General features: G+C 39.1%; 2 protein-coding genes across 2 annotated transcripts in view; one reads left to right on the plus strand and one right to left on the minus strand.

Annotated features, from left to right (window-relative positions):
• LOC108038463 (midnolin homolog) overlaps nt 1–10,269 on the minus strand; it is a 37,819-nt gene extending 27,550 nt beyond the window's left edge. Inside the window, exon 1 of the mRNA XM_044461414.1 lies at nt 9,171–10,269. Coding sequence (XP_044317349.1) covers nt 9,171–9,523 — 353 coding nt within the window. The 5' untranslated portion in view covers nt 9,524–10,269. The remainder of the gene's footprint in view (nt 1–9,170) is intronic.
• A 497-nt stretch (nt 10,270–10,766) lies between these two features.
• On the plus strand, nt 10,767–16,288 carry LOC108041994 (inosine-5'-monophosphate dehydrogenase). The gene is made up of 6 exons (XM_017120087.2): nt 10,767–10,859; nt 11,040–11,333; nt 11,412–11,562; nt 11,764–12,415; nt 14,312–14,852; nt 15,579–16,288. The coding sequence occupies exons 2-6, from the start codon at nt 11,191–11,193 to the stop codon at nt 15,682–15,684; spliced, it is 1,593 nt and encodes a 530-aa protein (XP_016975576.1). The 5' UTR covers nt 10,767–10,859; nt 11,040–11,190; the 3' UTR covers nt 15,685–16,288.
• The last annotated feature ends 41 nt before the right edge of the window (nt 16,289–16,329 follow it).

Below are 16,329 nucleotides of genomic sequence, written 5' to 3' on the forward strand. Positions count from 1 at the left end.
GTCTACAACGAATATAAATCAAACAAAAAACAGAAAATTTTTTCTAATTTCGAACTATTGATTCAGAAGGTTTAGCTATACAGGTTTACTAACTATACTATATATACGACAGCCACCGGAAGACATTTTCGAAAGGGCAAACATTGAAAATGCTAAAATTACAGTGGTCACTCCTTGCAGTTATATCATTTATAACTAATTCAAAGTTTAACTTATATCTTCTCAAGCATTTTTGTAAATGTGTGTATAGAGGTGAAAAGGGATCTTCACTTTAATTTAATTAACAAAAACTTTAAAATCTTTCACAAATATAAAAATAATCTTGGAAATATTTTGAGATATTTCAAATATCCAAAAACTTGGATAACATTTTAAAATGAATGGAGGCTAAAATAATTAAGTTAAGTCCGTACATTTCTTATGAATTTATAAATAACATTAGATATTAATGACTTATCAACAGGTCGATAGATGAATAATTTGAAAGAAGAGGTTTAAATCCTCATCAGTTTGATAATGACATTTGACTATCGAGAGATCACTGTGGCTGCATAGATGGATTGATTTGAAAGCGGGAGACGCACTCATCGGATCTCTAGCTAAAGGCAGAAACAACAACAATGACGATAGCAACAACTGCAATAACAGAATAACAGCAACGAAAACAGCTTTTTTTAACATGGTGTTTGTGTGTGGGGCTGCGCGCGCACACAAGCAAACAAAACCAACACACACGCATACATAGAAGCTTAGCAACAAAGAGCAAAGAGAACAATTGCCGGCCGGCCGAGCAAAATTGTTGATGGAAAGAGGGGGTTGGGTCTGCGGGTGGTGGGCGGTAATGTGCGGTCATGGGAGAGGGGAAACACTTCTCTCCGATGACGTTATTGATGCCGTAAGTTGTTGTTTTTTCACTCATTTTTTATCGTTTTGCATTGAAAGTAAATGCAATTGGGTGACGCCGTCTTTTTTAAGCGTTCTCCACTTCCACAATAAAATTACAAAAAATTATATAAATTTTTTAAAAACATTTTATAATGGGTCTTCAAGATTTGTCGGTATTTCTCGACAATTTAAGTTAAATTTGTTTCAAACTCTTATCAAAAGACATTCTTTTTTAAACTTATATACGCATCTCATAATTTTTAAAAACCAGACATTTATATAAGATATATTTGTTTAAATATAGATTCCCAATCTTTATAAAGATCGGACAATTATATTTATTATTCTCCATATAATAGGGACCCAAACAACCTCATTTTATTTCCTGTGTAACAAATTCACAATTTGCACATGTGTGTGAGTAATTGAAAATTTGAATGAGTGTGTTTGCAATATGTGTAGGATGCTGCTGATGATATTATTTAGATTCCCCTCAATTTGACAGCAAATGCATGTGAATGAAAACCAGAATCAAAGAATCAAGCGAGTGGTGAATGAAATCGTTATGAAGAGGGGAATAAAAATGTGAGGGGTACAAGACGGAAGTCGGCAAGAAAATCAATCATTAAATGAGTGATGCAATTCTCTTGCCATTTTTTTTTCGCATGTGGTAACAATAAATGAATTAGTTTTTGCGATTTTAATTAATAACAGATACTAGTGAAATTTCTTATAATTTTATAATTTATAATTTTTAATTTTTGATTTTTGTCTGTCAAACAAATTAAATTCTTTAATTTGTGACTAATTGGTTGCTGGTGATTAGTAATCAATCACAAACAATTTAAATGGTTGCCTGTGATGTTGACTCAAATCTATTAATATAACGCAATAAATAACAATCGAAGTTCCCAAAACTACTCTAAAATGTTCAACATTCCCCTTGTTTTCCTTTTTAAATGTTTACTAACCCTACTGCTTTTGTGGTTTTTGCTTTCCTGTTGTTTTTTTTAATTTGGTTGTCTTTTCTTTGTTGTTTGGTTTTTCTTTGTCTATTTTCACTTTGAGTACACTTTTAGTGGCTGAAAATATCTTTGAAAATGCAGCAAAATGATGTATAAAATCGAAAGAGTGAAGAATTGAAGAAGGATAAGGTTAAAGCCTCACGGTTAATCACCAGTAATTTGGATTTGCATTTTTTATGAGCATAAACAAAGATTTTTGATGCGTTTATTTCTTGCTCGGCACTTTGGTGGTTGGTGGTTTTCATGGCCTGATGGTTTGATTGTGGTGCATTGACACATCTCACCCAAACCCAACCACTGAAGAAAACAGCAGGAAGAAAGAGTCATTGGTCTGGGCTTTAAATAGATAACGAATATGTTTCGAGAATTTCGTGGATCTTCTCTGCTGCATGCAATTTGGCACAATTAAGGCAAGTTTCTGCCAGTTACAAGATACAGAATGCAAACACACCCGTCCGCACAACCAGCAAACATGCAAACGTGCCGTTAGCTCAGATTTGGCCACTATTTAATTTTGTATCTTGCAGATACTCACACAAACACACACAGATATGCATAGGCATTAGATACACACAACCGCAGCACCTTAAATAAACTTAAAAGAAGGCAACCAACCACCCAAAACAGCCGCGCAAACCGATGCCAACCACCCACTAGCCCAGATCAACCCGTCAAAAGCACTGAAAAAAAACTATTGGATATTGACACTAATATTTGTATTGTATATAATTCTGAGGAACAAATTTAAGCCGATCACCAAAACTTATAAATATTAAAATTAATATTTTTTGCTACATAAACTAAAAAATTCGCGCACCTAATACACGTGTGTTTGATTTTTATATTATATCTCGTATAATCTATTATACAAACTAAGAAGATGCACGATTTTAGTTCTTTAAGTTTAGGTGAATTGCAATATAATACTTTATACTTTAGTCCAAGAATGCATCAATATCCCTTTAGGCGACATAACAATTTTCTTTAAAGCCTATACATTTTCCCAGTGTATTAGACCAGACCATCCCATTCATTCACCATTTAAACCGAAGCGAACTGAACCGAAGCAGAGCAAAAAGCGAACGAACGAGCTCACATCCTCCCGATTCTGCGATGCTTTCTATTTTTAATGCCTAGCAACTTTGTTGCACCAAGAGTTTCAGTTTATTCTAATAATTCAGTGGGTGGAAAAGCGCCAAGCTGCAGTGATGGGAAAATTTATTGAATGCGCCAGCAGTGAAAAACGAAGGCGGGGAGAGATGAGGTTAAGAGAAGAAGAAGCATTGAGGCGTGGCGCCATCTATCGCCGAACAAAGCCAAGGCTAAGGCCTGAGGCCATAAACAAATGATGGTGGAGAAGGAGGAGAAGAGGGCAAATAACGAAGGGTACAAAATGGCAGCCAAGGGCCATTTGGAAAAAGGGGGCGGCACTTGTGGGGCTTGGAAATTGGCCAAAGGCGGTGGGGGGTTGAAGGGCAAAGGGAAAGGGACAGAAAAGGGTGGAGCAGAGATGAAGCAAGAGGAAATGCGAAGGCAGGTGATGTGAGCTGGTGGTGGTGGACTGACTACCGACTCTCTGTATCCGTGTGGCGTTACTTTCCCAGTAACCAAACGAGTTTTCACACGCACACTCAAAATGAAAGAGGATGTTACTTGCTGGTCATACCCGAAAAGTGTTGCCAAAAAACAGACCAACATGGTTTTCAATTCCTTAAATAGCAAATAGCACAGAGCAAAACGAAATTCTATATATTTGTAGTTTAAAATTCCTATTCAAACAATACAAATATATCAACATTTTATTATTTTAAGATAGTATTGATGTTCATATTGTTTTTCTTATTATGTTTCTAGTGCCAGCTTTTAAAACAATTGGGCTAGTTTTACTGTTAGAATATAATAAAGCTTTTTTTCGAGGTAATTTAATAAATTTATGAAAATAACAATAAATAATAATAATAACAAATTTCGCTGTATAAACTGTTTTATGGTTAAACAAATTTGTAAAACTAAAACTAGTGATAGTTTGCATCGGAATAGGCTTTAAAAGTTCGGCAGACTTAAACGAGTTGAAGAGAGGAGCACAGAGCGAGTCTTGTGTAACCTAATCTTCGGGAAGAGAGAGCGAGAGCGGCAAACAAACACGGGCAAACAGTTGAGCGGAGAGCAGACAAACAGACAGAGAGATAGATAGACAGACGGAGAGGCAAACAATGTGCAGAGCAGCAGAACAAAGCACGCTTGTCCATATTCCAAACAAGATCTCTTCTCGCCGCCTAATCAACAACGTAAAATAATAAATAAAAAAGCAACCAAGAACTGCGCAGCAGAGCCAACAAAGAAAAGTGCCTCGTTTTCACCCTTAACCCATGACAAATAAAAAAAACCAAACCAATCCCAACCCAGTCAAGTTTGATCAAACATGTCAGATACAGAGATAACAAAGATCATTTCGAGTTGCCGTGAATTTAAGAACCTTTCGTAACTGAAACCATAAAAGCAGTATTACCTGAGCGAGACGGATAGTCCCACTAAGGCAAGCCCCAAAAACGCGGCCAAAATCCACCACTTGGCCTGGTCCAACCAACTCAACACATTTTAAAAGCTAAAACTCAACATGCCAGCACAGGGCATGCACAGTTGAACTTCTTCACCACGAAGTTTTTAACATGTAAATGTAATAATTAAAATTGTATCAAAGTAAATGATTCTTTAATAGAAACTTACACCAGTTATAAGCAACTTTCACTGTTGAGTTAAAGAAAGCTACTCTTCAAAAAAACTCAAACGTTTTTGGGTTCTAATATTTTTTCTTTAAACAATAATAAAAAACATTTTTTCTCAGTAAAAAAAATGTGAAAACAAGCCTGATTATGATCTTTAATAAATAAAAACAAATTAGAATGGCTTTAAAAATAAACAAATATGAAAATCAGCTGAAAGCTAAATGATTTGCAATTGTAAATATGTATGTATACAGCCTTATAGTTTCAGTTGTCTAAGTTATCAGTAGACATCGAAATCTATGCAAATAAAAAAGGCATTCTTTTAATAAAACTCCGATTTAGAATAACCGTTATTATGCTTTTATGAAGAAAACCAAATTTAGTTTATTCAAAGTACGCTTGAAATCAAATGTTAAGAAGTTTAATTGAATTTCACAATTTTGTAAATATAGTTCCTGTTAGACGAGCTTGACTGTGAGCAGAAGGTAAAAACACACGCGCCACTAGTTGATGACGTAGCCATGGGCAATGAGGCCCCGAAACATCACCGATTCCGATTCCCCTCGTTCCGTTGATGCCCCACCTATGTACATATGTATGTATTTCCTTTTGCTTTAAAATTATGAACAGAGACGAAGAAAAAGCGCATACTAAAATTAAAACTGTTGATAATACACGCCCCAGGGCCACGCGAAATCATGAAAGGTGGAGGTGGAAATGATGTTTGCGTGTGCGTTGTTTTAGTTCCATACAATTACGTAGCTCTATCTGAAGAACCCTAAGGTGACATATGGAGCGTGGGGCGCGGGACTTGGGCTTATGTCATATAGCACACACCTTGGGAGTGCGCCACTAATCGGGAATCGGGGGACGGACTGGGCAAGGGGCTAGCCCGATAGGAATGGGGACATTTAATCTGTTGGCATTATTCTGATACGACATTATTTCACCTCCATTCGCGCTTTTATACCCTTTTTTTACACAATTCACTTGCTGATAAATATCTGATTGGGCCAAAGTTATGCTCCTTCCATTAGTGTTTTAAAATCTTAGAGAATCTACATAATTAGTCTTTCGGTTGTTAGACTAGTACTTCAATATTATACTACATTTGTACACATATGCTTGACTTCAAATCCGGTTTCTGGTTTATATGGAAACAGTTCAGTTCAGGTTTCTTTCACCACCACGTGTTAAAAGGGTTGATATTGCAGAAGACAAAGGAACATAACTTAACATAATGGATTTCAGCTATGGCAATATCTTGTATATAATTAAAACTTTATTAGGAACAGTTTTTTGAATTGTTAATACGATGCATGTGTACCTACATAAGTGATTTATTATTCCAAGTTGGCCTTTTACTTCTTTTTTTTTAATCTTCTAATTACTCTGTTTTTTTTTTCAAATCAAACATAAATATATTCTTTTAAATTAAACTAAAATTATATAACTTTTGATTTAAAACTAAAAATTTTGCTCCTAAAATATGATTAAATGAAGGATTATATTTTAGTTTAGGCCATGGCATCATTCAATGCAACCACGTGGTTTTAAAGGGTTGGCCCTTGGAATAAATACTCTTCTGATGCTTTTCCACTGTATTTTACATTTGACCAGTTTCGTTGTGGTCATCCACCTATTTTCCACGCCAGTGATATGGATAGTGGATATGGTAACCTGGAGATTCGCGTTTGGTGGTGCTTAGACGCCTCTCGTCTTTGGTTTTCCAATTCGAATGGTGGTGACTTTACATGCAGTACATAATTCTCATTTCCATTCATTGATGTGTGCAACATTTTGCCTTTTGGCTGCGCAACACAGAAAGAAAAACTAATATGATATGATAATTTTGATGTGTAAGAAATTTTGAGTAAGCGTTTCAAAAATTTTTACTTGATAGGAAAAATATTTGTTATCCTTATTCTCAAATATTTAATAAGTAATAAGTTATTCGTCAATAGTGGTATCTGAATCTTGATGGCGAACTCGATTAGTTCCCAATTCATAAACCATTAGATTGAAACCATTATAATATGGTTTTATAACATTTAAACTGTGCAATTAGAGATTTTATATAATGACGATATTTATTTTTGTGTACGTTTCGTCATTTGACAATACTTCATCTTCTTCTTCTGCTAGCTAGTGGTGGCTTCTTCTTTCTCCTTTTCTGTGTCGGCTTTTTCTGCGGGCGGGTGTATTTGTTCCTTTTCCAATTTTCATAGAAGCGTATTTGGTGGTGTGAATAAGCTTTTACCAAAAGGCTTTTTTTTTTGCTTAAGACGGGTGGTAGGTTTTTCCGCATCAGTCTATGTATTTTATTTGGCGAGGGTGGCATCTATGGCTTCTTCTGCTTTTAATCATTCTTCTGCTCCTTTTATTGTTGTTGTTGGTAGGGTTATAAGCCAACATATGACATTCAGACAAAGAAGAAGAGCCGAGAAGTCCATTTTCCGAATGCCCGATAAGCGCAGCCTACCAACATCATCATAAAAAAGAAGAAGATGCGAAGAGTGGGGAAGGGAGAAAAGAAGGAGAGAAGGAAGAAGCAGCGATTTGATTGCAGAACAAAGGGAAGCGGACACAGAAATCTCTGCCACACACACTGACAGAAGAAGATGAAAAAGAACTTCAAGTGGAAGCAACAACAACAACAAAAAGCGAGCGGCAGAAGAGATGAGAGTACAAAAAAAAAACCGTGACGCCATTGCCCATTTGCTTTTGTTGCTTGCTGCAAAGTGGCATAAAACAGATGCAACAACACGGCGAAAGAGAAGGAGAAAAAGAAGAAGCGAGTGAAATTCTTATCAGTCAAGTTTTTTTTTAGTAAAAGCCAGACAAAGAAAAAGGGGAAGGGCAGTCAGTTCTCTCAATTAGAAATCTATTTGCAGAAATAAATGCAGAAGAGAGAGCGGGATGCAAAAAAGAGAAGGATAGAAGGCGAAGCCCGCATTATTGCGAAGCCTCTGTAATGCACCAATACACACACAATACATATACAAAGCCAAAGCAATGCAGGCCCTTCAAAAAACACTTTTGACTTTAGTAATTCCCAGTTCTCGGGAATAACCAATCCTAAATCAAAAATAGTTTCTAAATCTAAGACATGTGACCATGTCAGTGAGGTAAAATTGGGCAACTCTTTGATAAATCAAGAGAAAATAAATAATACAAGTTAATATTCCGGAAAACAGTAACAGAAGTCGGACTAGCATTAACAGTTGCACCTAACATTTAACTTTTAACAGCACAATGCAACTAGTTGCCTCCCTCTCTGCTTTTCTCTTTGCCTTTTCATTCTCCGCTTCTGCTTCTGTTTTTGTTTGGTTTTTTTTTTGCCGGTTTTGTGTTATGCGCACACTTTTATTTTGTTTCGTATAAATAACAAATTGCTTATGAAATCGCTTGTAAGCTGTGTGTGTGTTTAGATCAATTGGCACCCCATTCCACAACCACTACACTCAAGCAATTTGTGCTTAACCCTTCAAACATGCCGTTTTTTTTTGGAGGTTATATCAATAATAATCATTATAATAACGAGAACAGCAAAGCACATCAACTAAACAATGGCAGCTTAGCGACTAAAACCAATACACGCACACCTCTCTCTATAACAAAGCCTAACAAAGGGGTTAGAAAAAAGAGGCGCTGCGGAGGGGCGAGGCGTGGAAAGACGATAACATAAACGATAATCAAAAGAATTTAACTAAACAAAGCTCTAAAAACAGAGGGATACTCACACAAAAAAAGAAAAATAAGTTTTAATACCCTCGCAGTTAAAAATCATGTACAAAACAATTAAACTTTTTAAACAAATTCTTGCTATATATTCAATCCGCCAGATTTTCAACGATTGTTAACGTTCAATGTTAATTAATTTTAACATGTTACAAACATTAAACACTTAAATACTTAAAACATAGGTTATACAAAACAGTTATTCATGTATGGGGAATTTCAAAACAAACAAATAAAAAAAATACTGAACTTTCAACTTGATAAAATGCCATTTCGAAACTTTTGTTTGCCTTATCAGTTATTCTCTATGTGTGCGATATTACCTCATTAGCACAATCATAAGAAATTCATGGCAATATGCAAGTGACACACTTGCCAAACAAAACCCCCTTTTCCTTTTTCATTTTTCCTGGGGTAAGATTTGCGCACGGACTCCAACTGTAGTCCATTGAATTCCAAATTCCTATTGACAGATTCGACATAACTTTTTCAATGGAAAAATTAAATTAAAAATTTAAATTTGACCAACTTTTACTAACAGTTAAAAATTAAAAATCTAAATCCAGTTCAAATCAAAATAATTTTTGAAATAATAACTTTTTAGAAACGATCGGAAACGATTGCTAAATCTTTAGTAGCATTTAAAAATAGTTCCCTAATGCAAACTTTTTTATAAAATTGGAAATCTTGGTATTGTAACTGGCACTGGAATTGAATATAAGAAAATCTTTTCTCGTTTTAATCCCCTCTTATTGACCCGATATCGATATAGAAAAAACCCAATTGTACTCACTTTTCGCGGTGCAGCAGACAGATTCGATCCTTAGCCACCTTCAGCTTCTTGGCGATGATCTTTTTCAGACTTTCCACACTGATATGCGGTTCGACGCTGACGCCGAAATTGCCGCCGGTGGTGGTGCTGATGTTCAGGTTGATCGTCATCGGGGATGCCACCACAGCACTTGTTGTTGTTGCAAGGCGCTGCAAGGCATTGGTGTTGTTGGTGTGGTTGTTACTACCGCTGCTGCTGTTGTTATTGCTGCTGCTGCTTGTGCTGCTGCCACACCCAGCTGCTGCTGCTGCTGTTGTTGTTGCCTCGTTTTGGCCATCGGCAGTGGCCGAGTTCGTGGCCGCTGATTTATCCATGTCCGGTGTTTATTTTTTGTTTTAATTTTCTTTTGGTTTTGGGAGAGCCCGTCCCTCTCTCTTTCGGTTTTTCTCACTCACTCACTTAAGAGGACTCACAGGCAAAAAAATAAAAGCAAATTTACTGTTGAAAATCGCGTAACGGCACACACGCGGAGACTGCGATGCGATAGCTTGGTTCAAATTGCCAATCGATTTTCTATACACACCACACCTTGCACACGCACGCACACACACGAACCGAACACACTCGCTTGCACACACACCCGACGTAACGGTAACAGCAACGTAACGTAACGCAAAGAGAGGCCGCTCTAATCGATTTTCGGTCTATCAGTTTGTGGGGTGGGCGAGGCGAAGCGGTGCGGGGGCGGATTACGTGAGAGCGACTGCGGAACGACGATAGCAACAGCGAAGAAGGGGGCAGTGGGGAAGGCGGTAAATCTGAATCTCTGCCCAGGTACGCATGTATGAGAAAGAAGACGAAAAAACCCGTATTGTGCTATTATATTTAGCTAACTGCCGAGTTAAACAGCCAACTTTTTCGTGTCCCGGTGTTTTCTTGTTTTTTTAAATTATTTTTGTTTGTTCACCTCAGTCCACGCGTCTCCTGGTTTTTTTTTAGTTTCTGCACAACAACCACTTCACACACACACACACACTCGGCCTGAAGAGTCACACACACTGGCAAGTCAAGCGGCGCCAACCGCCAAAGAGCATCTAAACCGCTGTTCGCCGCCGCTAGAGCTGCTAGAGCTGTCACTCCACTGATGGCACTATCGATAGAAACGCCTGCAGGCGATAGGCTGCCCAGGCAACATCGATGGGCGCGATAGTATCGCTGGGAAGAAATCTATTTTAAGTTAATAAATTTCCTCCAAAAGCCCAATTTCTAACTAAATTGAGATTTTAAATTCATAACATAACAGCTGTTACTATTGCGTTTTCTGATTTTGTTATTGTTCTTATACAAATAAAGACAAATAATAGCGTGTTTTTTTAAGAAAGACGCAAAGCCTTAAGTTTGCTAAGCTTAAACAATCATGCTGCGTTATTACGTTAGTCCGATTTCGGTAGTTCATATATGCTTTGGCATAATCCAAAGTGCACGCTTTGAGCGGATGTAATCGCACGTCAAGCGTTATTTCGTAATCGATAGGCAACGCGCGTTAGTGTGACCGCACTGCAAAGCACGAATTTAAATACATATCTTGTGGGCATATTTAGTGTCTGCTCCGGGTTCGCCGGGTATATTTGAAGGGACGCCGGGCGGCCACACCACTTCACGAACTTCATTCGCCAGGTTAGCACGCGGCAATTGGACTCCAGCGGACTGGTAAGAGGCCAAACCATGTGCTCGCTGGCATTCCAGCCCAATCAGCCCGGCCCGGGTCCAAATCAAAGCCAAGCAATTAACCTTTTCTTTCCCCGTTTATCAATTGTCTTTCTCCAACGTATTCTCTTCTCTTTCTGCCGTGTTTTCGTGTATGTGTGCCCCCTAATTGCGTCTCGAAAGCTCTCGAGGAATCTGTATACCCAATACGATCCCATAAAAACGCCACCAGAAGGAGACCGAGCATCCAGCGGTGTTTATCTGTATCTGGCTTGTTTTTGTCAGCTCCCCGTTGCTGTTTGTTGACTGTTTTTGGGTTGAACGCACGCGGAAAATGGAGAGCAAGCCAAAGGTGAATGGCTTTGTGGACGCGGCCGGCGGTGAGCCGAAGGAATCGCTGAACTCGGGATCTCTCGAACTGCAGGATGGCCTGAGCTGTGGGGAACTCTTCCAGAACGGCGACGGGCTCACCTACAAGTAAGTGATGCTGAAGCAAACAAATCCAAATCAAACTCACATCACATTCCCCTATCCGAAATCCCAAAATCCCTTTAGCGACTTTCTCATACTACCCGGCTACATAGACTTCACCGCCGAGGAGGTCGATCTCAGTTCGCCGCTGACCAAGTCGCTGTCGCTGCGGGCACCGCTGGTTAGTTCGCCCATGGACACGGTAACCGAATCGGAGATGGCCATCGCCATGGCGGTAAGTATCTGATACCATGTGTATATGTATGAACGGCCCAGATCCGCTGGCGGGTTCGCCTGAGCTGTGCTAGCTGTGGTTGTAACTCAACACTCTTATGCGCCTCTCTAACCGCCAATGTTTCTATCCAAAAACCAAAATGCACATTCGACAATCAACAAATCCACAATGCATTGCATCCATTTTGAATCCCGCGCGCAGCTGTGTGGTGGCATTGGCATCATCCATCACAACTGCACGCCGGAGTACCAGGCGTTGGAGGTGCACAAGGTTAAGAAGTACAAGCACGGCTTCATGCGCGACCCCTCGGTGATGTCGCCCACGAATACGGTGGGGGATGTGTTGGAGGCGCGTCGCAAGAACGGCTTCACCGGCTATCCGGTCACCGAGAATGGCAAGCTGGGCGGCAAACTGCTGGGCATGGTCACGTCCCGGGACATCGATTTCCGTGAGAACCAACCGGAGATCCTGCTGGCCGACATCATGACCACGGAACTGGTGACCGCCCCCAATGGCATCAATCTGCCCACGGCGAACGCCATCCTTGAGAAGAGCAAGAAGGGCAAACTGCCGATTATCAACCAGGCCGGCGAGCTGGTGGCCATGATTGCACGCACGGATCTTAAGAAGGCCCGCTCCTATCCCAATGCCTCCAAGGATTCCAACAAGCAGCTCCTCGTCGGCGCCGCTATCGGAACGAGGTCGGAGGACAAGGCGCGACTGGCACTCCTGGTGGCCAACGGCGTGGACGTCATCGTGCTGGACTCTTCGCAGGGCAACTCCGTCTACCAGGTCGAGATGATCAAGTACATGAAGGAGACCTATCCCGAGCTCCAGGTCATCGGCGGCAATGGTGAGTTTCCTATTTGTGTTTTAGGCGGTTTTAAACAGTATTATCAGTGACCGATAATACAAATATTTTTCTGATTTGTATGCCAGAAAACACGCTTCAAAGTAGCTGCAAAAGCATTGGATTTATACCATTTGGTTACTACTTGGATAATCTTTCCAAAGTCGCAATGATCGAATTATAAATGTTCATTCTTTAAATATTTACAAAACAGTCATCATAATGCAATATTTATAGTACAGCTCAAAAATATTTTTGTTTTTCATAGAATATGTAAAAAGTTATTTAGTTTAATAATCTATTTGTTTTAAATAGTGTTTTTATTTAAAATATTGCATATTATTTTTTTCTTTTCCCTTACCCACGAGAGAAGAAAAACCCATAATTTGGTCATCCGATTTAAATGTTCGTACATTGACCGTAACATTTTTGGGGGTCAAGTACATTTGAGTGTCTGTATCAATATAATATATTTTTACTTGAGCTTCAGAAACAACAGCTGGTTAAAAATATTCCTAAATATTATCTCTATTTTGTTATTAATAAAATGACTTAATAGTGTGAAGGTTTAAGAAATTGAGGCTTTCTCCGTGTTTTAGAAGAGCACAGACATAGGACGCCCTTGTATTTGATGTTACACATTCACAAAAAAAAACAAAAACAAGAAAGGAAAGCTAACTTCGGGCGGGGCCGAAGTTGAAATACCCTTGCAGAATATTCTGCAAATTATATTCTCAAAATTATTCATATGATGCATTCTTAATACTCATAAAAATCCAAACTTCCTAACTTTAAAAACACCAAAGTTATGGCATTTCCAATCGTTCAGTTATGTATATGGCAGCTATAGAATATAGTCGGCCGATCCTTATGAAATTTGATATGTCGGATTGATTGGGCAAAAATAAAACCCATAGAAAATCCCAACTTCCTAACTTAACAAACACTAAAGTTATGGCATTTCCGATCAATCAGTTATATGGCAGCTATAAGATATAGTCGTCCGATCCTTATGAAATTTAATAGGTCGGATTAATTGGTCAAATATAAAACCCATAGAAAATCCCAGCTTCCTAACTTTACAAACACCAAAGTTATGGCATTTCCGATCAATCAGTTTATAGCAGCTATAGGATATAGTCGGCCGATCCTTATGAAATTTGGTACGTCGGATTGATTGGCCAAATATAATACCCATGAGAGTCCCAACTTCCTAACTTAACAAACAGCAGAGTTATGGCATTTCCGATCAATCAGTTATATGGCAGCTATAGGATATAGTCGGCCGATCCCGGCCGTTCCGACTTATATACTGCGTGCAAAGGAAAGAAGGGGTGTGCAAAGTTTCAATTCGATATCTTAAAAACTGAGAGACTAGTTCGCGTAGAAACAGACAGACGGACAGACAGACGGACAGACGGACAGACGCACATGGCTATATCAACTCAGGAGGTGATCCTGATCAAGAATATATATACTTTATAGGGTCGGAGATGTCTCCTTCACTGCGTTGCACACTTTTGACCAAAATTATAATACCCTCTGAAAGGGTATAACAAGGCATCCAAGGCTTTTGATAAAGTCCTATAATTTTGTTTTGAGAGCAATTATGTTACCATTATCTACCGATATGACTAATAACGTCGCGATCAAGTACATATTGTTGGAGCAATAATAAATTGGGGTTCAACCATATTGCTATCTTTATTATCACGAGATGGCTTTTGGGGAGCACGATTATAGTGTTTCCATTCTTGTTGTTGAACTAAACTTAAATATATTTAAACACATTTACCTTATTATTTCCTAGCGCTAAAATAAAGTTAGCTTTAAAATTACGAAATCAATACAAAATTTTATTTTTCAATTTTAATCATGTTTTTCTTTATATTTTTTTAGTGGTGACCCGTGCCCAGGCCAAAAATCTCATCGAGGCTGGTGTCGACGGACTGCGTGTCGGCATGGGCTCTGGCTCCATCTGCATCACCCAGGAGGTGATGGCCTGCGGATGTCCCCAGGCCACGGCTGTCTACCAGGTGTCCTCGTACGCCCGCAAGTTCGGAGTGCCCGTGATCGCCGACGGCGGCATCCAGTCGATCGGACATATAGTGAAGGCGATTGCCCTGGGAGCCAGCGCCGTGATGATGGGCTCCCTGCTGGCCGGCACATCGGAGGCACCCGGCGAGTACTTCTTCTCCGATGGAGTGCGCCTGAAGAAATACCGCGGCATGGGCTCCCTGGAGGCCATGGAGCGCGGTGACGCCAAGGGCGCAGCCATGTCGCGCTACTACCACAACGAGATGGACAAAATGAAGGTCGCCCAGGGCGTCAGTGGAAGTATCGTCGACAAGGGCAGTGTGCTGCGCTATCTGCCTTATCTGGAGTGCGGATTGCAGCACAGCTGTCAGGACATCGGCGCCAACTCCGTGAAAAAGTTGAGGTAAGCTGAAAAGGTCTTATTTTCACCCAGTGTATATAATAATGATCTAAGGATGTCTGTTAAAAGTTCATTAGTTAAGAGTACCTACTTAGTTTGCCTCTTATTCCGATTAGTTACATTGTGATCAGGTTATATTATTATAATGGGCTTCTTACAACGAGTTGTCCATTGTGTTGTTGTATATGCATTACATCACTTTTCTAACCATTGTGGTTAAACATAAAAAAAACTGTTTAAAAAAATAAAAAAATCCTAAACTTAATAGAAATTATAAGCTCAACCTCAAAAATAAATTGGAAATAACATTGCTAAGATTGCTAAAGATATCTAAAGATACAATTTGATACATATTTCAAGAATTTTACCTTCAATACACCAGGTATCCAAATATAATAATAATTATCTTAAAAATACCTGTTATAAACAAATTGAAAACTAGTGAGATTGGTTTTAAATAATACAAATATGTAATAATTGTTAGTTGAGTTGTATCTGTAAAATTTATAGGACCAATTATAGAATATTCATTATATTTAATAATATTTTTTTTATGTTTATAAAAATTTTCTAATTCAATTGGTAAATTTAAGATGAATCTTACCAGTATGTCTACCTGGCTTTAAAGCTTTAAAGGTTGGATTTGATATTTATACTGTTATTACTTTACTACTATTTTTGTTATTAATCTTGTTACACTTTTCCGATACTTTATTCCTTTTTTCCCAGGGAGATGATCTACAACGGCCAACTGCGCTTCATGAAGCGCACCCATTCCGCTCAGCTGGAAGGCAATGTCCACGGCCTCTTCAGTTACGAGAAGCGTCTGTTCTAACATACGACGACGGCTGCGGCGGAAATGGGCAGTGGAGGAGTGGCTGCCCCTGTCCCACAGCAGCAGCAGCAGCATCAGCAGCAGCAACAGCATCGCCACCGTTCTGGAGCAGCCAATATGCTCGACTACACCCGCCTATTCGATCGCAAGTGAAGATTGGAGAGAATCGAACGCCCGAATGGCGCACCCTTTTCCCCCTGGAGTTTTACCAGTGTTAGGCTAAGTCTCTTTGGAATCGCCGACGTCAACGATTCCGATATAGATTCCCCCGTTTTAATGGCGCTGGAGGTTACCTCGAATCGCCCGCATACATGTGTATACCTTATCCATCTGTCTGGTAGACAGAATCCTAATATTAAGTGTTTACAGGCAAATTGATCTGTATTGAAACTATGTAATCTTCATATATTTGCTATATATATCTTTATCTACATCAAGCGCAACGCGTTGGTTGGCCGCTTACTTATTTGGCACGCTATATGTACATAGATGTTAACCTCTATTTGTATAGTGTTGGATGTTTACTATTATAATGAAGCTCGCTTCAAGGTTTAAAACTCTGCCAAACTTATTAAATGTGAACTGAAACTAAATGAAACGTTAAGTGAACTGATTTTTAATTCGGAGGTCTTGAGCCCTATCAGC

The sequence above is a fragment of the Drosophila rhopaloa genome, unplaced genomic scaffold (assembly GCF_018152115.1).
Source record: "Drosophila rhopaloa isolate 14029-0021.01 unplaced genomic scaffold, ASM1815211v1 contig_3, whole genome shotgun sequence".
NCBI classification, from domain to species: domain Eukaryota; kingdom Metazoa; phylum Arthropoda; class Insecta; order Diptera; family Drosophilidae; genus Drosophila; species Drosophila rhopaloa.